The sequence below is a fragment of the Ovis canadensis genome, chromosome 16, assembly GCF_042477335.2.
Source record: "Ovis canadensis isolate MfBH-ARS-UI-01 breed Bighorn chromosome 16, ARS-UI_OviCan_v2, whole genome shotgun sequence".
In the NCBI taxonomy this organism is placed as follows: domain Eukaryota; kingdom Metazoa; phylum Chordata; class Mammalia; order Artiodactyla; family Bovidae; genus Ovis; species Ovis canadensis.
The window spans coordinates 82615111-82637287 of NC_091260.1; the positions used below are offsets into that span (position 1 = coordinate 82615111).

A 22177-nucleotide genomic window follows, 5' to 3' on the forward strand; every position below is an offset into this window, starting at 1 on the left:
AGCATCTTCCGTCGCTCAGCCGCAGGGGACCGTCACCCCTAACAGCTCGGCAGAGACAGCGACCTGCCCTGAGATCTCCTCACCCCTCCTTCTGAGACCACACGTTCCTAAGCCAGGAAAGGCATCCTCACGGGTCAGATCCTCCCCGAGATGCGGAAGTGGAAGACGTGCGGCGATACCTGTGATGTGCGGAGCAGGAGTGCGGCAACTCTGGGGAGACGGAGTTGCCGTCAGAGGGAAGAGATGCTGCAGGAGGGTTTTTAAAGCCCAGAGGGATGCCTGCACATCAAAAGCGCTCCAAAATGAGCAGTTGACTCTGATCATTGCGAATAGATCAGAAACATGTGTATCAAGTCCATTCCCTTAAAATGATGGCTGGGTGTTCCCAAATGCAGAGCATTTGGACACCTCAAACTTTCTAAAAATATTTGGGGTTCAAAGTAAGCCTTTTAGGGAAAACCAAAGCCACATGTTTCTGATCCATTTATACTTAGCTTATCAAAATGTTGTTTGTTTTTAAACAGCTATTTGATGTCTGGGAAGGTCTTGAGGGTCTTCCTTATAGCTTAATTTGTTTTTCTTTCTTAGAAATGGGAAGAAGTATTTCCCAGGAGAAAACAACTTCAGTCCTTAAAGATGAGGCTGCTTTCAAACTTGGCTGAGAAATTCCTTCCTGTCTTTATATTTAGGTGTGGGTAAGAAGGGGGAGAAAACAACGCCAGAGATACAAGAGATGCAGGTCCGCGCCCTGGGTGGGGAAGATTTCCCAGAGAAGGAAAGGGCAACCCACTCCAGCGTTCTTGCCTGGGAAATCCCACGGACAGAGGAGCCTGGTGGGCTCCATCCCATGGGGTCGCAAAGAACTGGACACAACTGAAGCAACATGGCCCATGGCAAGAAGGGAGGGAAACGAGCAGGCAAGCGGGTGCTCGGATTCAAGACGCCTGCCCTAAAGCAGGTGCTGTGGTTGGCTCCCCGCGCTGAGGGTGGAAGCCAGCCGTGGGCCACACCCAGCTTTCCTCGGGTGACGCTGCCCACAGTGGTTTGTCCCTTCTGGAGCCGGAGGAATGGGGACAACAGTTTCCCATCAGGCGCCCGCATCATGGCTGTTCACTGGAGGAGGCGGCCTCACTCCTGTATCCGTCCAGCTACGACTGGAGCACAACTGCCATCTACTTTTTGATTCTCGACCCTATGAAGAGTGAGAGAGAAGACGCCGTCCACACGGACAGGTCGACGTAGGGCACAGAGAACCCGCGACCCTCGGAATTGGGGGAGATCCTGGAAGGAAGCATCTGGAGAGACTGCTGGCGTGATGGATGTGGGACCCTCCGGGGACAGGCAACATTTCACCACTTCCTTTTTTACTTCCGGGAGTTAATGTATGGCCCCTCCGGCCAAGGGCTCAGCAGGATGTCAGGGAAGGTCCACCTTCCCCGGGAAGCTCAGCACAGACGTCAGCAAGGCCTGTGGGACCCCGGGGCTGGCCTAGAGGCAGAGCTCACACTGCTCGATGCCCGCCTGGAAAACGCAGACGAGACTGCCCACCGAAAATGGGTCTGTGTGCTCCTGCAGAGCTTAGATCCTTCCAGCTCAGGGTCAGTGAGGCAGGAGGGGTGACCGTCCAGCTGATTCTTTACTGGGAAGGGATTGAGTGCAGCTTGGGATCCAGGCTATGGTCCTCCAGGTGTGGGCTCCACCTGGCTTTCAGAATGACCGTAACTTAATATGCAAAAGACCAGCCCCGCCCCCCATCACCTGCTGAAACAGGAACTGGGGAGGGAGCTGCTGGGAAAACAGGCGTCTGAACACTTTTCCCTGAGGGGAGGGTGTGGGAGGTATCACGAAAGGAGGATGGGGGAGGAACCCGGAGGAAACACGTGGGTCTGGGTTTTCATCTAAGTTTACCTCTCGCAACCTCTGTCTCTCTCACACACACACCCCACCCTGGGCACTCAGGGGTCCCACTCACCGCCTCTGCTCCCCGAGTTCACCCACTGGCTTCATCTGGATGCTGGGAGGTGGCGCCCCCCAGGCCCTGCCCCCCACCAGTGTCCTCATGCACAACCAGCAAGGGGTCCCCGGCGCGCTGCTCTGTTAGGGAGCCCCTACCCACCTGTCGCCTGTACGCGTTTGCTGTCAATGAGACCTGAGTACTCAGAGCGATGTGGAACCCCAAGAGGGACTGCTGGGATCCTCCCGGGGACAGGACCCTGCTAACCCAGCCGGGGACGTTCTAGGGATGACGTCTCTGCAGAAGCGCCTGTGGCATCCACAGGAGCCCAGAGTCACAGCAATCTGTTCTTCCATGGAGGAAACCTATTTACCTTCCCTCCCAATCCTCAGCATTTTATGCCCTTTATCATGACATCACGCGATCCGCCTTCACCTCTGCTCTTGTTTTTTTTTCCCATAAATCAGTTGAGTCGGCTGTGGTCAATTTGATAAACTCCATCCCGACACAGAGCTAAGCATGAAAACCAGACATCACACAGCCTCAAAAAGGACGAAGAGGAGGATAAAGCTCATCAAACTCTTCTAGAAAAGTCAAAGGACCCGGGGACTACACAGGCTTTCCAGGCAGTGCTTGTGCTAAAGAACGCACCTGCCAATGCAGGAGACGTCAGAGATGCAGGTTTAACCCTGGGTCGGGAAGGTCCCCTGGAGGAGGACGCAGCACCCCACTCCAGCATTCTTGCCTGGAGAATCCCACAGACAGAGGAGCCTGGCGGACTACAGTCCATGGGGTCACAAAGAGTCGGACATGACGGAGCGACTAAGCATGGGGACCACACACCCACCCTTGTGTGGAGATCCATGTAGAATCGCCGGCAACAATGTCCAATGCCAAGGACAGAGCATACCAGGGCCAAGTCCTAACTGGGCATGAAGTAGTCTTAAAATATCCTTTGAATGTTCTAAGTGAGGGGAGGCATTTGCAACCTCATCAGAATGTAGGGATTAATCCATGTGATGAAAGAGTATTCATTTATATCTGGGCCCAGGGAGGAGCACCGAAGACATACGAGAAAGATCTGTGCACACGGCTTGTTCACGCGTGCACACGGCTTGTTCACGCGTGACATGCACACACATGCCAAGGTGGAGCACACGCGAGGCCCATCCACCCAGAGCTGCCGGAGGCCCCTTTGGGCTGGAGCCTGGACACGCAGCCCAGACTGGGCTGGGAGAGCGTCAGACCGTGGGCCTCAACCAGGGCCCTGCTTTCAGGCTCAGAGCAGGGAGCCAGCCACTCCATCAGAGCTTGTTATTATAAGACATCCCAGCCACGTGTCTGCCCAGGGGTGGGTCTGTTTAGAAGGCGTACATATATCCATTTATAAACAAATAAATCAATAAAATTGTGAAAGAAAACAGGAAGAAAAAAAAAGAAAATCTTTCCAGACACTTGGCCTCTCCCTGCACGTCCTCCCCTGAAACCCCATGTTTTCAATTTTGCCACACCGAATCTACAGTGATGCCAATATATTTGCATTGCTGGTTCTCATATTTTTTTTTTTTCCACTACTCACCCCGGGACAGCAAAGTCAAAAATATACCATCCTGAGCAACAGGACACATCTGTGGTTGATCCACACAGAAGCAATTAATTTCCTGGTGGTATTTTTACACTGGGGGCCTGGTGCAGGCCCCCATTATACAAACAAAAACTCCAGACAGCCCTGCTGCCTGATAAAAAATAAATCAGATTGCAGAAGGGCTGTTTGGCCCAGGACTGCTACAGGCGATGACTCGTAATGAGACGTCCCGACACTAATTATGAAGCTTATTAAAGACAATTGTCCAACTTGTTCTAAGTGTAACCTATAATCACTCGGAAAAAGGCAGACACCCGGAAGCCGCCGCCGGTGGCCCCTTGCTCTGCAGAGTGGACAATGAGGCATGGCTGGGGTGTGGCCCGCATCTCGGAAACCGTAGGATTGTCTCCGGCAGATTGTTCAGGATAAATGTGTCAGACCAGGCAGGTGAAAACCACCATGACTGGGCCAGCCACCAGGACCTCCCTCCCCTCAGACACCTGCCGGGGGGGGTCTGGAGACCCGCCCAGCTAAACACATCGCCCACACCGTCTTTTCCCCGTTACTTAGTCTGAACCTTTCTCCAAGGTTGCAAAAAAGCAGTATTTCAATGTACTCTTTCAGGAGGGGGAAGGGGAAAATGAAAAAGATTAATAAAGATGTTAGGAGGATGGAGTGTGGCGAGACTTGTTTAATTATTCCCGCAGGACAGCCCCAGCGATCTGCTGACACTTAGCCCCGACCTGGCAAATCCTCAGTAAATATTAATATATCAACTCAAACAGGGGCTGTTGTTTCATTGGTTCATGGAGCTGGGAGAGATTCGCCACAGCAGTGAAAGAGGACGGCGCAGAGGGGAGGAGACGCGCGGCTTTGATTCCACCTTCTGCTCCACACGTGAGCTGGGAGCCCCAACAAACTGGCAAGGCCGCTGGGTCGCCAGGGCTGCAGAGCGACCCTGCAGATGCCTTTGCTTTCCTCTGTACAGCCTGCTGGAATAATCCCAAAACCACCGCGGCAAGAGATCAGAATGGAGGAGCAGGCAGGCAGGCACACGAGAAGTCGCGCTTGATTATTTGCGGAGCTGGAAATTTTAAGAACGCAGAGGTCCGCCCTGGGCTCCATCCGTGTCCCCAGGCACCTTGACCCCCTGGACAAGGGCTCTCGGGAAGGGAACCCATCACTGCCGGGGTCTCAGCACTTGCGTCCACCTTCCCCCATCACTGCCTGCTGCACTCGGGCCCAGGTCCACACAATCCCACAGGAATAGCCAAGCATGGAAAAGGCCAGTTTTGACCAAGTGTTTGCTAAAGGAGAGAAAAAAAAAAAAATTGCCGGCTGCTGTTTTTAATCTGGCCGTTATATGGTTGGCGGTGGTGGTATTTCTGGAGTTTCTCTTTCCCTTGCCTTAAATTCAGATAGCTGTTATTGACACATCCTCTCATAAATATTCTGAGGTTCCTAATGGCTGGATGTTTGCCCTGGGCCCAGGAGGCCTCAGAAGTTCTCCGGTGTAAGGAAGGGGGCTGGTGGGGGCCACATTTGGCTTTCAGATGTACTGTGCCTGCAGAGTTAATGCGTGATTAATTTTATTCATAAAAATGTTAATCACTTCATTGTGAGATCTTCTTAGCATTCAGCGCAGCCCGCACCTTTTTTAATTTCTGGTGCCCACCGTCTCGCAGATGTATTTAATATTTTCAGACACTGCCACAGCGATCGGAGGACCCAGCAATTAAGCATACGTTTAAAATTCAGTAACAAGCCTGGGCACAGCAGCTACAAACAAGCAAACAGGAAGAGGCAGGGAGGACAGGCTGCAAGTGACCAGCTCGCCTGGCTCCCACCCTTCGCGGCCACCCCCGCCCCAGCCCCCAAGCCCTGGCCGGCCTGAGCCCCTCCCCGAGCAGAGGAACCCCAGCAGCATCATCCCATCGGAAAGGGCAGCTTCAAGTAGAAGGAATTAAGAATAAAAGCCCTTCGGTTTAGAAGGCGTGAACCCTCTCAGCATCATTCCCACCACCGCAGGGGACCCTGGGGACGGCGGGGACCGTGGGGTGGTGGGGAGGGGTGCCTGGGTGCACCGCCCTCCACCCCAGCCCCCTGGTGCAGCCGCGCCATTGTGTCCCTGCATTGAGCCAGTGCTCAGGACGCTGGATAAATGGATTAGGGGATCAGAGACACCCGCGGCGTCTGCAGAAACCAAACGGCAGCCGCAGAAAGGGCTGCCCTTGCGCCCCGCCCGAGGAGGTGGGCAGGGGGTGCTGGGGTGGAAGCTGGAAGAGGCAGCCCTGAGGCCCAGCAAGCCCAGGGACCTCCCTCCCTGGGCTGCCAGCCGCCTGCTCCCCTGCCACTGGCTCAGGCCCCCCTCCTCCTCCTCTGACCTCACGCTTAAGGCAGTTCTAGAATATTTGGCCACTCCTGGGGCCCTCCGGGACCTCTGCCCCAGGGTGACTTGCAGGGGCCCTGGGCCTGCTCCTCTACTGAACATACGTGATAAACAAAGCGGTATGAAGGCTGCTGGATTTTAAAGATGAATCTATGGATCGTATCTGTTGACACGTTTTCCTCCACCGAAAAAACACTTCTTATTTGAAAAGGAAGTAAAATACTTCTGGGGTCTCTAAAAGCACCGTGCAGCCAGGTCGGCCAGGCCCTCTGACCCCCCGCACTACCCCCAAGGGGGCCCGCGTTCAGACATCCATCCTGGGAGGGAGAGGGGCCACGTCCAGCTTCAGGAGCTGGGCCAGCTGTCCCCGGGGGAGGACCTTCTAAGGTCTGGCACCTGGGAGCTCAGACTAGGGCGGGGCCCTGGGCAGACCTGCAGGCTCCTGTCCCCAGCACAGCCTTGAGCAGGTGGCTTTTCACATGGAGAGACCAGTCACCACCCAGCCCTGGGTGGACGGCCCTGCCCAGGAGACCCTTCCCGGGGCCCCGGTTCCTTCCACGTACACTCCGGGGACCCCTCGAGGTGGCGGGGTACAGGCACCACCACAGGTTTCACCCGCTCTACTTCGTAGCTGTGCCCCCTGGCCACCCAAGCCGGACACACCAACCCCCCCCCCCCCCCCCCGCCAAACCTGGAGCCGCATCCTGGTGGGGGGTGGGGGGTGGAGAGGTGAGGCAGGAGGCTCCCCGGGGCCTGCTGCCTCACAGGCCCACAAGGCGCAGGCCACGTTCTCAGTGGTGGTTACCAGAGCCTCCTCTGTCTGGCTCTCGGTGGTCCCGGGAGGCCTGAGCGCCTGGCCGACTTGCATCCCCGCACTGGGGCCCCAGCGGTCCAGGCCCTGAGCAGAGCGCGCCAGAGGCTGGTCAGGCCTTCCAAGCCCCTGCCGTCTGTATACCCCAAACCTGGGACAAGCTGCCCCCACCAGCAACCCTCCCTGAACTTGGCTTCCTCCCCCCTTCCCCCACCTCCAGCTGGGATGCCCCAGAGGCAAAACCCGCTCCTGCTGGTGCACGGGCAGCCCCATCACTTTCGCCAGTGTGTTCAGCAGCCCCAGCCTAACCCTGCCTCGGCCACCTGGCAACCTTGGGCCCGCTGGCATGGGGAAGGGAAGGGAACCCCAGGGCCAGGACCAGGAAGAGGGCTCGGCTCAGGAGGGGGTCTCAGGCCCCCAAGGCCCCGGCATCTGGGGAGAGGACCAGGGCCCACCCTGACCTCCCCGTCTCCCTCTCCTCCCTCCTCCTCTGGCTTCTGAGCATCCCGGCCGAGTCCCATCGACAAGGACAACTGAAACTTTATAGGGCATGATTCATCGGGTGGCGGCCCCTTGGAGTCACAGCGAGTATTACATTAATCAGTGTCAGGCCTCTAAAACCAAGATATGAATATGAATTCTCCTATCGCAGGCGAGATAAATGTGCTGGTGGTGAATATAATTGATCGAGGGAGGGAGGGAAGGGTGGTGGGAACGATCTCAGAGACCAGCAGGTCATCAGTTCAGACACGGCTCGCAACCCGCTCCCTAAGTCCTCCAACCAGGAATGGGGAGAGGGGGCTGGTCTAGAAAATCGCACCTGGGACCATCTCCCAACACCGCTGCTGGTCTGGAGCAGAGAGAGGAGGTCTGGGAACCAGATTTGTTCTTTCTTCTCTTCCCTCAAATAAGACCCAAGAAAGACAGAAGTGCGCTGTTCGGACTTGTGGGGGTGGGGGGGTCCTTTCTGTGGGAACCCCAGTGCCTGTGGAGGAGGGAGGCCAAGCCGCCAGCCTTCACCCAGCGGACGTCCATCACCCTTACATGTTCAGGTCTGGTCTCCTGATAAGACAACCGTCAGCCTACGAAACCGTCCTGGGCAGGGGTGGGAGGAAGGCAGGAGTGAGCACCTCTGAACACACAGGAAGTTCCAGAAACACTTCCACGTTGGCTTTAAAAGCAAGGGGGTGTCTAGGTCCACTCCCAGGTATCTCAGGACCTCCCTGTGGGAACCGCACACCCTCGGCGTGCACACCCTTAGGTGGCTGCAGGCGCTGGAGAGATGTAAACAAATAGCCCACAAAGGACAAAAATGCCTTTCAACGCTCGATTAAAAATTCATGTCTAGCTCTTCACTGGAGGAAAAATATAACTCTGAGGCTGGCGACCTGATTTCTTTGGTGGGAGCTTCAGTCCCCAGGAGGGGAGCACAGACCCTTCACAACTTCTGGGCCACAGGGTTCTGATGCCTCAGAACCCCCTGGTGAGCAGTGTGGCCCAGGGATCCCAAGTGTATTGGAGAGAAATAAAGAATGGAAATATGGGTTGAAAGCACAGACGCACGCATGGACCAGCCTCTTTGATTGGGGTGAGGGGGTGGGGGTGTGGGTAGGGGTGAAAAGGGTGGAGCTGGGCCAGAAGCAGAGGATTCCAGGGCCCACCCGAATCCCACCTGCAGCCTCCCAGAGGCGTCAAGAGTCTCCCCAAACGCCTTGCCCACCTGGAGAGCAACCTGTCTGTGGGCTGGGAGCTCCAATCCTCATCAGAGGGGCAGAGCACCCCTCCTCCGATGTCGGTAGGTGTGCCCTCTCCCCAGACACAGGATTGGGTACCCTGCTTCCCAGAGGTTAAGGCGTGGGCCCAAGGCTCTGCCCAAGGACTCTGGACTAAGAGCCGAGGGCACGGCTGACCCTTCAAGTCCTAACAAGGAGGACAGGTCAGAGCTCCTCTGCTGATTCACAAAGCCCAGTGGGGATTCCTGGCAAAGGCCGGAGGGGATTCCTGGCTCACCAACCCACCGTCCACCCCCCACCAACCCCATGCCAGCAGCCTACCCAGCAAGCCCAGCACCGCACGCCCCTCTCAATTTCAAACAACCAGGCGGCGCTCTATAACACAGAGAAAGCCCTGCACCATCATTCGAGCCTGGCGCCCAAAGCAGAGCCCCAAAGCCAAGGACCCCCAGGACGGACACCTCCATCAGCCCCCCTTCCCGCTCGCAACCCATAGAGGGCGCCTCGAGCACGTCGGTAGGGACGGGACGCGGCTCGACCGCGGAGGCCCCTCGGCTCCGAGGCCCAGCCCCCGGCCGCCCCTGCTCCCCACCCAGGCACTCCCCCAGCCCCCACACGTGTGTTCGCCCCTTCGCGCTCCTTTCAGCCCGGGGGACCCGGCGGGAGCCTCTTCCTTTAGACTGATGGGGGCTGGGGGCGGGGACGCGCTGGACAAGGACGCGGCGCCGGGCCGGGGGGCGGCCAGGGGTTTGCGCCTCCCGTTCGTTCGCTGCGCCAGCGCCCCTTCGGCCGCCGCAGAGTAACAGCACCCCGCCGGTTTCATCCCCTCAGCCGCGATCCTAGCTGTGGAAAGCAGCCCCGGGGACAACGGGTCCCAGAGGTCTCCAGGGCGAATACGGGGGCCCGGCTGGGGGTCGGGAATGTCCAGCCTGGCACCAGGGACTCGGCCTTGGCCCCAGGGGGCCGACTAACCCCGAGGCCTCCCTCCATCCTCGAGGGCGGTTTTATAAAACGTTTGCTTTCTCGGTGCTAACGAATTCAATGCCGAGTGTCCGGCACCCTCTGGAAGCGCAGGTTGTGCCCCCTGCTCCGAGCGCCCAGCCCTGACCGCTGCGGCCCCCCAGGCGCCCGGCCGGCTCTCACCCGCGCGTCCAAGCTCCACCCGCTTTGTTTCCTACCATCGCTCCGGCTGCCTCCCGAGCAGCGCGGCGGCATCTGGGCGATATTGGCTCCTTGGCTCCCTGGGTGTGCCCAGGCCAGGGCGCCTGAGTTTAAAGGGGCGTCCCTGGAAGACCAAAGCCCGCTCCCCTCTTTGCCACTGTCCCACCCCCACCCCCGCCGCCATCATAGCAGCCCCCTCGCTCAAGCCCAGAGAGCTACCTAGCTGCCTCCCTGGCCTGCCAGCAGGAGTGTTTCAGAAAAGAAAAGAAAAGAAACTTCCAATTTATCCAAGTGTGATTTAGCCAAATAACTAAAAAATAAACTGAAAGCAAAATTTCATACTCCATTATGTCCTCATTCTACCCACGAAATGCCCTGACGCCACAGTGCACCGCTCAGACAACTGGTTATAAATTGATTTCAAATAGGAAGTTCTCCTTTGGGGACAGGATTGAAAATTCTTTTCATTCCCCCGCCCCATCGTTTCCCACTTTAAAAAAAATCGTTTTATAAACTGCCTTGAATCGAACTCATTTATGTCCTGAGAAAGGCATGCCCAGATAACTCTAAACTGAACTGCCAAACAGAAACTGCCCTGGTAACATTAACAAATTCAACAACCGCGGAAAGGCTGAGAAGCACCGGCCTCGGGGGCGGAAACTCCCCAGGAGCCCCTTTCCCCAGCCAGGGGGAGTAGAAGCCCCCAGTCAGGGAGAGTAGAAACCCCCCCGCCAGGATTTCGGATTCCAGGGTTGAGGACGCCCGCGGCGACGCCCAGCCACACACAGCAGCAGCAGCAGGGGCCACCATTTCGTTTAGTTTATTAGACAAAAATATATGATTTAGACAAGTTCGCTGACGCGCTATTTACAATCTGAAATCACTCTATATACAGGAAGGGGGTGGGGCGGAAGACACAAGCACGTGGTGGGGGCATTTACCGAACCGATAGTGACCCGGAGCACGGTGACAGCCACCGAGCCGCGGGCACAGGCCGGCCGGGCTGCCTGGATGCGGAGCTCCGGTCGGACGAGCCCCTTGCTGCAGAAAGCGACGGATGGGAGAGTCCTCAACTTCGTGGCCAAATCTGTCCTTTGCACTGGTCTGAAATATTTGTCTTAATTCCTCCCTCATCCCTTCCCTCCCAAAGATCTCCCCCCTCCCCCCCGGGAAAGTCAGAGACGACCCTGGATCAGGCCGACGGGAGCGCTGCTAGAATCCGCGGCGTCCCTTCCGGCGTGGCCAGCGAGCTGCGGGGGGCGGGAAACAGCGAGACAAGAACAGCGCTGTCAGTGGACGGAAGCTGGAACCCGGCCGGGGGACTCTGCCAGCCGAGAGCCCAGAGAGGGGGCGCGGGGTAGCCGGCCGGCGCGGCTCCCGGCTCGGGAGAAACCCGGGTGGACTCCGCCAGCCAGCCGGGGCGCCGCGGGGCTGGAGGACCAGCGCGCGCGCGCGGTCCACATGGGCTGCGCGACCCCGACCCGCGACCCCCGCCCCTCGCCCACCGCCCGGCTGTGAAGGCCCACGGGCACTCACTTGTCTCGAGCCGGCTGGAAGGGCGACTTCAACTGCTGCGCTGGCGAGTCCGGTCTGGGGAGGAGGTCTCTCTCTGGGAGGGAGGGGGAGATACCGAGCTTAGGACCCAGACGGGGGAGGGCTGCCTCGGAGGGGCGCTGGGCCTCCCCCCTCCCCGCCCCTGGAAAGTGCCTCCAGAAACACCCCCGACCCCCCAGGGCAGGCCAGCGAGTGAGCACGGCTCTCTTGGGGAGCCGAGGGCCTTGGTCTCCCCTCCTCTACTTCAGACAGGAATCGTGGCTCAACCCCAGCCCAGCGGCCACCGGATCCCACCCTCCCGGGCAGTCAGTGCCCCCAGCCAACGCCCCTCCTGGCCGGTGATCCCCTCCACGCCATCCTCACCGGGCCGGTGCTCCTCTGTACACCCCCCACCCCCGCCAGTGCTCCCCTCTGCCCCGCCACCACCGGGCCACTGATCCCCTCCACCCCCCACCCCTTAGTCCAGGCTCCCCCGGCCCCAGCCCCCTCCCCGGCTAGTGCTCCCCTCTGCCCCCTGGCTCGCCCTGGTTCTCAGATTTCTGGCCTGGGGCAGGGCGGACGCCCCTGGGTGCCATACCTGGGAGCGAGGGGCTGCTACGGGCAGAGGCCTTGTCGCCATGGAGCACCCCCGCGGCCACAGGGACGGGTGGCTGCGGCGGGGGCGGCGCCGACAGGTGCGGGCCGTGCGGCGAGCCCACGCCCAGGAAGGAGCGCACGTTGAGCAGCGAGCCCTGTGCGAGGAACGCGCCGTTGGTCCAGCTGGAGAACTTGCCGATGTGGCAGGTGTACAGTCCGTGGCTGGGCAGGAAGGCGGGGTGCTGCAGCGGCGCGCCCGCGGGGGGCCCGTGCGCGCCGCCAGGGTGGCCGGAAGGCGGCGGCGGCGAGGCCTTGGGCGCACCGTCGGGGCTGGTGGCCGTCTCGGCCAGCGACCAGATCTTGGGCTTGCTGTTCGGCGCGCCCTGCAGGCCGCCTGCCGCCGCAGCGCCGGGGCTCAGCAGGAGCGTGCTGCCGGGCTCCGGGAGCTCCTTGGCCATGCCCAGGGGCGAGTCCGGGGGCTTGAGTGCGTCGGCGGCCGCCAGCGGCGAGCCCTGGTCCCGCGCGAGGGCCGCGGGCGCGTCGGGCGCGCGTGGCACCTCGGCTTTGTCCTCCTCGTCCTCGTTGCTCTGGTCGCCGTCGTGCTCGTCGATGTCGATGCTCTCCAGGTCGATCTCTTCGTCGTCCTCGGCCTTCTCCGGATCCCCCTCGGTGTCGCTTCCGAAGAGAGCGCCGTCCTCCTGATCCTTGCTCCGCGCGCCCCACGTCACCTTGTTCTCCTTCTTGAGGCGCCGGCGCGCGTTGGCGAACCAGGTGGAGACCTGCGTGAGGGTCATCTTGGTGATGATGGCCAGCATGATCTTCTCGCCCTTGGTGGGGTAGGGGTTCTTGCGGTGCTCGTTGAGCCAGGCCTTGAGCGTGCTGGTACTCTCCCGCGTGGCGTTCTTCGGCCGCCCGGGGTCCCCGTACTGGAACTGCCCGTAGGGATAGTAGGCGGGCGCCGTGTGGGCCGCGAAGGTGGCGGGGTGCACCCCGGGGTTGTCCTTGAGCTCATACTGTGAACCCTGCAGCCACAAGGCCCAGCGAGGGAGGAGGGGGAAAGCGGCAGAGAGAGAGAGACAGAGAGAGGTGAGTCCCGAAACTGCGCGAGCCGGGGACAGACAGTCCAGCCTGCTCCGGAGCAGGAAGCCGACCCTAATGCACCACCCGGGTTGGAAGAGGGGGTCGGGTCACAAACGGGCCCCAGAAGCCGCGCTTCCGCCAATCACCGAGACTTTTTTTTTTTTGTCACTCAAGAAAAGTTCCAGAATCCTAGCAATGTGCTCCGAAGACCACAGCGGGAGCCGGGGCCCCCCAGAATTTCCCTAGGCCGCCCTCACTGTCCCCACCCCCACCTCCCACAACCACTCCAGAAGCCCGGATTTCCAAGTTTATCTCACACTCTCTCGAGGGGAAAACCTTTTAACTGGGCTGATAAAACAGTTTCTCCAAACTCGGAGGACCGAGAGCCCAGGCCCCCCTCTCTTCGACCCTGAGGGGGTCAAACAAAATAAACCGTCCCGGGTTTTCCGAGAATCCAAATCCGCCAGCAATTTAAAATGAAAGCACACTCCCTTTAGCTCCCAAGTTAAATCTGCATAGAATGGCTCACCCGCACTTAAAGGTCTTTAGAGGGTGACAGGCAATTTAAAATTTTAATCCCGGCCGTGATCGACAACAATAACAAAAACACCGTTTGTTTTTTTTAAATACAAAAAGAGGGCTTATCCGGTAAAACATTAACGCGAGGCCCCGAGCGCCGGCTGCGCGAAGCAGAACCGCTTCCGCGGCCCCCTCTCAAGTTTGACTTTGATCAGGAGCTAGCAAGCACAAACTGTTTGCAGGCATTTAGAGGCGGTGATTTATTTGCAATCAATATTCTTTTTATCATCGGTAGTAAAACACAGCAAGTCAAATTATCCCATCAGGTTTTTTGGTAAATAACATTTTATCTTTCTAACAACCTCATTAGGCCTCATTATTACCATAAATTGCCCAGACAGACAGTCACTCACAATTTTACCTTTTGACTTCCAAATCCCCAACAGCAAGGACTTGGAAAACCTAGGCCTAGAATTTCAGTTTGAATTTAGGCTTTCTTTCCAAGAAGGGACAGGAGTCCGGGAGGAAACACACGCACATACTCACACATACCTTTGCGGGGTTGGGGGGGGGGGCGGATTTCTATATAATTTGCCATTAAAAAAAATAATAAGCATCTCTGTTTCCAACCACAATACAATGGGAGCGGGTCCTCACCGCAGGGCCCCCACCCTCCTGCACAAACACAGGCAGGTTTCCCAAATGGCACGTAACTGTATTCAAATTTTCTGTTAAAAAAAAATATATATATATATATATATATTCTCCATGTAAAAACTGTCGAGTTGTGTTAGCAGAGGGGGACCTCCGACTCTGAGAAAGTTTCAAAAAGCAGATTTCTTGGACTATTTAGTTCAGTGGTTGAAGCCACACAGACAACGTTTCTCTGGCCAGATTTCGTTTTCTGCCTAATCTTTGCAAAACGTCCTTTGCACGTTTCTAATTATTTTGGTTGTAACTGTAAGGAAGACATTTCGGCCGCCTCTCTGCTGGGAATTCTCTTTGAAAGGATACCTTGTAAATCTCTCATCGCTTCGCCGGCATCCCTGCCGCCAGAACAAAATGGGAGCTGATCTTTTTCCACAGCAACCGAGCTAAACGGCAGCTGGGGTCGCTTTCAGAGAAATAGGCTTTCTTTTCAAAACTACAAGAAAAGTTCCAGCAAAATACGCCGGCCGTCTTGCTCCTGTACAGTTGCCGGGTGTTTATTTTCTGTCTCTTCTTCGTGGAGTGGGGAGACCTGCGCGGGGGGAGGGGTTGCTTGCAAATGGCATGACCCCGCGGGCAGCAGAGCAGGAGGGGGCTGCCTCCTCGTCCCCTGCACCCTGGCGTGCAGTCCCCAGCAGTCCGAAGTTTTAAACTAGACTTCGCAGGCAGACCTTAGAGAAACGAATCCCTTAGACCAACGGCCCTGCGGAGCGTTCACTCTGCAGCACACTCCCCACCCCACCCCCGTGTCTGACACCCACTGGGACAGGAGGCTGAGAGGACAGCATTTACTTTAAGCCCAGGGACACGGTTCTTTTTAACCCTCCATTACATAACGCAAGGGGAAAAGTGCTTTTCTTTTCGGTGTAAATGAAACAAGAACTTTGACAACTTACGGAAGTCAAAGCAAACACCGTTTCAGACGCCAACAATTATTTCGCCTTTTTTGTTTTTAAATTTCAAATTTGCACTCAGGCCTTGGAGACCCCCTCGGCCCGTCCGATCTCCATTGTCAGGCTTATCCTGACCGCCTCTATTTCTTTAAAAGGTTCCCTCGGGTGCACGGGATACAACCGCTCGAGTTCTGACCGAGAGGGAGAAAATCGAGTCACCGGGCCCGGCCCCAAAGCTGAAAGGGTCGCTCAGCGGGGCCTGCGGCCCGGGAAGGGGCGGCCGGGTAAACGGGGCCCGCCTGCCCCGCCGCCGCCACCGAATCGGGGGCGTCGGGAACGAGTTTGTCCCGACCTTCAGCGCGGTCCGCTGGCCCCGGGCCTGCTCCGTGGGCCTCCCGACTCCCACCGGGACCCCCCCCCCCCCCCGCGCGGCCCAGGCCTCCCATCTCCCCGCTTCCCCAGGCCCACCGGCCGGGACGTTACCGGGCCTGCCTCTCTGCGCTCCCCGCCGCCGCCGCCCAGCCGGACAGGGCCGCTCGCTCTCCCCGCCCGGGCCCCCGCCCCCTCGGCCCGGGCGCCCGGATCGCGCCGCCGGAGGGCAGCGCGTGAGAGTGGACCGGGAGCACTCACCATCTGCGAGAAGAGGCTGAGATCGGCGGCGTAGGGCAGGAAGGCGCTGTAGTTGGGCGCGCCCGCGTAGGGGCCGGCCGCCGCGTACATGCCCAGCACCGAGGTGACCGCGGCCGCCCCCGCTCCCGCGCCCAACTCCGCCGCCCCCGGCCGGCCCGACGAGGCGGCGGCCGCGGCGGCGGCGGCCGCAGCCAGCACCCCCGGGCGCTCGCCGCCGTAGGCGCCGGGCCCCGCGGCGCTCAGGTACTGCGGGTAGCCCAGCTGCGGAAAGGACATGTCCGCGGAGTCGGCGGCGGCAGCGGCGGGCAAGTATCAGAGGCGGGGGAGGGCAGGCGCAGGCTGCGGAAGGCCGGGGTCGGGGTTGGGGCAGCGGGCCGCCGGCCGGGCGCGCTCGGGCCGGCCCGGAGGCTGGGGCCGGTGGCCGCTCCTCGGCCCGATGCTCGCTGGGGCCCGGCTCCCGGCTGCGCCCGGCTCCGCGATCGCGCGCCGACTGCGGCGGCCGCCCTCCGCTCGGCGGCGCGGCTTTCAGACACAATTTGAAGTTGATGCTTTGATTGGCATCCCCTTGAGCGCTGGCCCCGCCCCCGGCTCCCCGCCCGCCCCCTCCCCGCCGCCCGCCCCCTCCCCGCCGCCCGCCCTCGCCCGCCGCTCCCGCCCCTCCCGCCGAGCACGTGGTGCCCCGCGCCGGCCGGGCCACCTCCGCCCGCCCACCTCCGCCCGCCGAGCGCCCGGGCGGCCGGGGCGGGCCCGCAGGCCGCGTCCCGGCCGGCGCGCCCGGCCGTCTGACAACCTGTCGACGCGGGTTTACAGCTGGCGGACACCGGGGTCTGCAGTTTCGCAGCCCTGGCGCGTCTTGCTTGCTCACAAAATACCACCTCGGCGCCTGCTTTCCCACCGTTGGGCCGGCAGGGAAGGGGCGGGCGGAGGCGCGGTGCCAGCCGGCAGGGAGCTCCCTCTCCTCCGAGCTCTGGGCTCCTCCTCGGGCGTCACACCCCCCGACCTCTTTTGGCACAAGTGCCCCTAAACCGGCGGGGCGTGGCACCTCGAGGCGGGTAGGGTGTTCCCCTGCGCAGCACCCCCCCCCCCTCCAGGGATTAACGGGGCATCCCTCCGGCAGGGGCTGGCTCTCTGCATTCTGAGATGCGGGCAGCCGCCGAGCACCGCGAGCTTTTCCAGAGGTGTGAACTTTGAGAAAGGCCACCGGCTGGGAAGCTTGGAGGAAGCTAAAGGCCTGTTCTTTGGGCGCTGGGAGCGAGGGGAGCAAGGGGAGCGGGGGGAGCGGGGGGGGGGAGCGGGGGGAGCGGGGGGGGGGGAGCGGGGGGAGCGGGGGGGGAGCGGGGGGGGAGCGGGGGGGGAGCGGGGGGGGAGCGGGGGGGGAGCAGGGGAGGGGGGAGGGAACCTTTTCTTTGAGGAGAAAGCATCGCCGCGGCGGGAGAGACACAGGCCGCCCCCGCCCTGGCGACAGGAGGGGCCCGCATGGCCTGGACACCCCTCGTTTGTGCACTAGGCGAGCAGATGCTGGAAGTCAGCTTGTGCGCAGCGCGCCGGCCGGAGGCGGCGCCGCGACGAGCCAGGAGACTGGGCATCAGGCTCCTGCCGCCCTCGCCCCTTCTCTCCTCCGCCTGACCGCCAGCCCGAAGAGCCGAGAGCGACACGGCAGGGCATCGCGTGCGCTTGGGAGGGCGGACCCGGGGTGCCTGGGGTCTGGTGGGGCTGGGGCCCAGACGCCCAGAATGCTTGGTCCTCCTGGCCTCCCTGCCTTCGCCTTGGACCGCGCTGGGGCAGGCCGCTCCTGCGCGGCCCTCGGGGTTTGGCCCTGGAAGCTGGGGAGGGGGGGGGGCGCGCCCCCCGGTACCTGCCTGGGCTCCCTCTCCAAAGCTGCGGCCAGAGCCCGGCGAGTACTCTCTGCAGCTGCATTCCGTCGCGGGAAGCCATGACGGGGTGGCATCCAGGCGCCTGGTGTCCAGCTCGCTTTAGGCCCGTTAGAGACCTCAGAACTGAGGTCAGATCCTCAGCATGCTCTGCGTCTGTACCCTGGACGCCCAGGCACCCATCTCCAGCCTCTACCTTCCTCTTCCAGTTGCTAGGGACCTTCCAGGCCCAGGGACTTCGGAAGCATCCGGAGAGATTCGGGTTCCCCAGCTGGAGGCCTGAGGACAGAGCCAGCCCCTGTAACTAGCCACAATAACGCCTGTGATGGTGATTACTAATTACCAGCTGTGTAACCAGGCTTCATTTTCTGTGTTCAGAGTCAGACTTCCTTCCGGGTCATGCTCCCCACCCCCTTATTTCCAGCCCCGACCTCACCCCACTAACCAGCCCCTCTTACCCACAGCAACAGCTAGCACTCCTTTCCTGCGGTGACAGCTTCTGGGGGTGGGAGGGCAGCGGGCAGGTGGGCGCTCCTGCTTTGGGAAGCCCGTGACCAAAGCTTCCTCCTAGCCCCCCAGCCCCCCAGCCCCCCAGCCCGCACTCCCCAACCCCCTCTCACTTGCCAACACCCAAAACAAACCAATGGGCCTCAGCCACTGTCTTGCTTAGCAAACTCCAGTGTCACATTTCAGGGTGACAGGGAAACGGGTAAGATAAGGCCTCTTGTGAGACCTGAAGAGCCAGATGGAATGTATGCCCAGAGAAACTCCCAGTGTCAAGATTGAGCCACAGGATGAATCACCTTCTTCCCAGCCCTACCTGCAGTGGTGTGAGCCCATCACACCATAGCCATCCCAGCCTGGGGAAGATGGAGGAAGATGGGACAGCCTTGTCCTGACCCCCAAGGGGCCCAGCAGTGCCACCCTCCACGCTCTGGCTGTGTCGGCATCACCTCCTCTCTGGTCCTGGAGTGAGTGATTCAGGCTCCTGAACGCACCTGGGAGGTGAGTGGGAAGGGCCCACCAGAAATGGTTCCTGGGGATAAGGCGGTTCTGGGGGAAATGGTGCTAAGAAGGCCTGTGGACTGACCCCCAGGGGGCCCTGGCAAGGTGCCTGAGGGTCCCTGTAGGCCTCCCTGAGGGCCAGGCACAGGATCCTAATGGAGTCGGGCAAGTCTGGCAACCACCCCTTCCCTTCTTTCTCCTTGGTATAGGGGCACAGGGGGCCCCAAAGCTTGCACATCGAAAACTTGGAAGCAAGGTACACAAAAATAAATTTTAAAAAAATCAAGAAATGGAGGGGAGCAGGGAAAGATCTAGAGCTTGCTGGCTCAGTGTCTTGCCACTGGCCCTCTACTTATTTTAATGTCAAGTGGTGAAGTAGAGCCCAGGAAGGCCCAGGGTGCCTGAGCCAGCAGAGTGGCCCTCGGCCCAAAACCTCCTTGGGGCTGACTTGACTAAGCGCTGATGGACCCAGAACTTTCCCCAAGAGGCCAGCCCAGCTCAGCAGCTCAGCTCTCCCGACATCCAGGCCATCCACAGGACAACCCTGGCCCTGCACCAGAGGCTGGGGTTGGGGGATATGGGTGGTGGGGCTTCAGCAGTCCCGCCCTGGGAAACCACAGCTCCCAGCCCGGCTGCTCTGGGCCCGAGCAGGGAGAGCCCCGCTTTGCAGAACCTCAGCCACCGTCACCGCCTCCCCTGGGGTAGCTCAGGGAGGCTGGATGCCTGGTCCGGCAGGACCCGCAGGGATGGGGACTTCCCCCACCCGGTCGCCGCCCGGTCTGCCCTGAGCCAGAGACAGGGCCCGGGAGCCGTGCAAAGCCGGACCTAGGGGTCGCTGCGAGGTCGAATTGGAGCGCTGGCAGGCTGGGTCCCGGAGCCCTGCGCTCAGTAAGGACCCCCACCCTCTTAGGGACCCGAGGCAACTGGCTTCCATCACCCGGCAGAGCTCCCTTTGGCTGGAAAGCCGGGACTCTTGGCTCCCCTCCCGGCTAGGACGTGAGCCTCGGGAGGCACCCACGTGTGTGCAGGGCCCGCGTATGCAGTCACGGCTCCGGAGGGAGGTGACTCTGGTGGGCGAGGTGAAAGGTTCCCAGGCTGCTCACCGGGAGGGGGCAGGCCTGGGGTGATGGGTGAACAATGCGCGTTTGAACCAGCTAAGCGGAAAGTTCATTTGCTCCCTTTCATTACTGGGGGAGAGGGGACGCAAGCGCTATCACCCACCTGAAGCACATCCTGCGCTTTTTCTTTCCCCAGACCCCCATAAAAGTTCCTCCAGTTCCCTTCCCTGCCCCTGCCCACCGCACCCTCTGTTTACATAAGAATGAGACTGTCTACCAAATAGCATCCTCATTTACAATTTTATTCCCTCGGAAATAAACCTCCAGCCTCGAGGACCCAGGTCTCTGAGGAAGAGGAGGAAGCTCCCGGGGACCCAGTCCAATCCCCGAGCCCTCACGGACCTGCCTTTGTCGCCAAGGCCGGGGCCACTTAGACCTACTCGGGCAGAGCGGGCGGCGCCTCGGCCTCGTCTCCTGCCTCTCCAAACGGCCCGTATTTGATTTGCAGATACCGGGGCTGCCTCTGGAGGCCGCAGCTCGGATTGGAGGCCGGCCCGGCGGCCTGACCCTGGCGGCGCCCTGCCCCCGAGGCCAGTCCCCCGCCCCAAACCTTGCACCCTGATGGATGAAACCCTGGTCAACACTTAGGACCTTTCTCCAGCAGATCCAGCCGGAAAGCCACCTCCGCTTAGCGACAGCCAGGCGAGTGTCAGACAGTCCCCGGGCAGCCGAGACTCTCTCAGGAGCGTCAGACTCTCACCCTGGAGCCCAAGGGCTCCAGCCCGGAGCCAGCCGGGTTGGTCGGGCTACGGCGATTCCGCAGGACGTCCCCTCGGCCTCGATCCCTTCCGGCTGGGCCTGCGCGCTCCGGCGACTCTAAGCCCAGACCCACGCGGAGCCCGACCGAAGGTTAGCCCTGGTGCCTCCCAGCCTAGAGTAGCACCCAGCAAACGTCCTGAGCGCGCGGGACTGCCAAGACCTCGCGGCGAGACTTGCGCGCCTGCCTCGGCACGACAAGCCCAGTGGGGCCGGCGGAGTAGATTCCAGAAAAACCCGGGGAGAAAAATCGCCTTGCAGCAAGGGCGGTGGACGGCCAGATGCTCCGGGCCAAGCCCCATAAGAACGTAGAGCGCGGGTCTGGATGGAGGGGGCCGGGCGCCCCGAGCGCCGCGAGCCTCCTGAGCCGGCCTCCGTTTCCCCCGGTGGAGACACGGACCACAGGGGCTCGGCCTGGAGTGTCGGAGGAAGAGAATTACATGCGTGTGCGCACATGTCAATATTTTATAAACCTCCCCTTAATTAACCAGATCATTCCCATTATGCCTCCAACCCCATCCACCGCAACGGCGTGAGGGTTTGCAGGCTTTATAATTTGATGCCACCAGACGGTTGCTCGGGGGCAGAGGTGTGATCGCCCGCGCCAGCTGCACTTGTATTTATTTGTTTTTCTCCCGTGTTCCTGTAGGGCGCCATTATGCAGTTTTTAATTAGTTTGTGTTTGTAGCTCACCCGTCCCAAATCAATGCCATCCCGGAGCACGGCGATGTAAATGCTCGAAGTACAGGTGTAGCTGCCTGCTCGGGAACACGGGGAAGCGCGTGTCTGACAAATGAAAGCCGGGCGGACTGTCAGCTCTCGGCAGCCAAGAGGCACAGATCAAAGCCAACGGGGGCTCCTGCGCCCTCGGAGCGCCTCCGCGGCGAGGCTCCTAACGCCGTTAGAGGGAGAGGCAGGTGCAGCTCTGCGTGCGGGACAAAGTGACTCTTCACTTGGCTGCAGTCCTGGGCTCCCTGGGCCAGCGCCGGCCTCCCGCGAGCCGTGGGGCCTGGCGGGCGCCGGGCACCCTGAGTCAGGCTCGCGCCCCGGATGCCCAGGTGGCTGTGGGCGCGCTTGCACGGACCCAGCGCTGGAGAAAGGTCATTGCCGCTTCCCGCGGAGTTCCGCAACCCTTTCATAGAACCCACGGCCAACAGCCAGGACTTTGGGAATCTCCAGACGGGAGAACCCCCACCCCCACTCCCAGGTCCTGCTCGTTTCTCTTCTTGAAATGACCTCTGTGCCATGAGTGTGAATTAGTCTACCCAGCCACCAGGGAATTCTTTTAAAGATTTTTTTTTTTTTTTTTGGATCAGGAATAAGAGATTGTTCATCTTTAACTAGACCACATAGAAATTATGATTCAACAGCAGTGTGTATTTAATTAGAGTAATCTCACTTGAATTTAATTACCTAATGAATTATTTGTTTAGAAGGTAGAACGTCTCGTTTGCCAAGTGTGGTGCAGACCTCTGATAAGAACTTGTGTTATAAGGACATTACAGTATAAAGCAACCATGTAGTAAGGTTTGTGTTTTAACTCTTTCAGTGTGTGATGGTTACTGTAGCACTCTATGCGCACCCTGAGATCATCTCGGAAGGCTGAGGGGAGGGCGGAAGCTCCTGTTAGCCAAACAGAGGCTTAGTTCTGTTATGCAGGCAGGGCCTCTTTGAAATTAATATCCTCCAACCCCTTTCCTCATACACATCTATTTTTAAATGTATTTTATTTTTCAATAGCTTTTTGTGTGTGTGCCAGATGACAGCTGCCTATTATGACTCATTTTATGATTCATATTTGCAATGAAGTAGTACATCTCCTTCAGGAAAACTC

General features: G+C 59.8%; 1 protein-coding gene and 1 long non-coding RNA gene across 3 annotated transcripts; one reads left to right on the forward strand and one right to left on the reverse strand.

Moving 5' to 3' along the window:
- Positions 1–10437: 10437 nt before the first annotated feature.
- On the reverse strand, positions 10438–16128 carry IRX1 (iroquois homeobox 1). Its single transcript, XM_069556377.1, has 4 exons — positions 15594–16128; positions 11765–12785; positions 11170–11242; positions 10438–10883 (listed from the first exon to the last, which is right to left on the reverse strand). The coding sequence occupies exons 1-4, from the start codon at positions 15867–15869 to the stop codon at positions 10826–10828; spliced, it is 1428 nt and encodes a 475-aa protein (XP_069412478.1). The 5' UTR covers positions 15870–16128; the 3' UTR covers positions 10438–10825.
- A 257-nt stretch (positions 16129–16385) lies between these two features.
- Positions 16386–21869, forward strand: LOC138421909 (uncharacterized). Of its 2 annotated transcripts, XR_011249679.1 has the most exons (5): positions 16386–16771; positions 17101–17261; positions 17674–17792; positions 18158–18469; positions 20036–21869. It is a non-coding gene; the product is annotated as an uncharacterized lncRNA (long non-coding RNA). The 2 variants fall into 2 exon arrangements; XR_011249680.1 differs by lacking the exon at positions 17101–17261 and having other exon boundaries at positions 16681–16771.
- The last annotated feature ends 308 nt before the right edge of the window (positions 21870–22177 follow it).

Coding starts and splice junctions, on each gene's coding strand:
- IRX1 (XM_069556377.1), bottom strand. CDS start 15,869: ATGTCCTTTCCGCAGCTGGGCTACCCGCAGTACCTGAGCGCCGCGGGG. Junction 11,243..11,764: donor TAGCAGCCCCTCGCTCCCAG/GTATGGCACCCA, acceptor CCTCCCTCCCAG/AGAGAGACCTCCTCCCCAGA. Junction 10,884..11,169: donor TTCCAGCCGGCTCGAGACAA/GTGAGTGCCCGT, acceptor CGCCCCCCGCAG/CTCGCTGGCCACGCCGGAAG.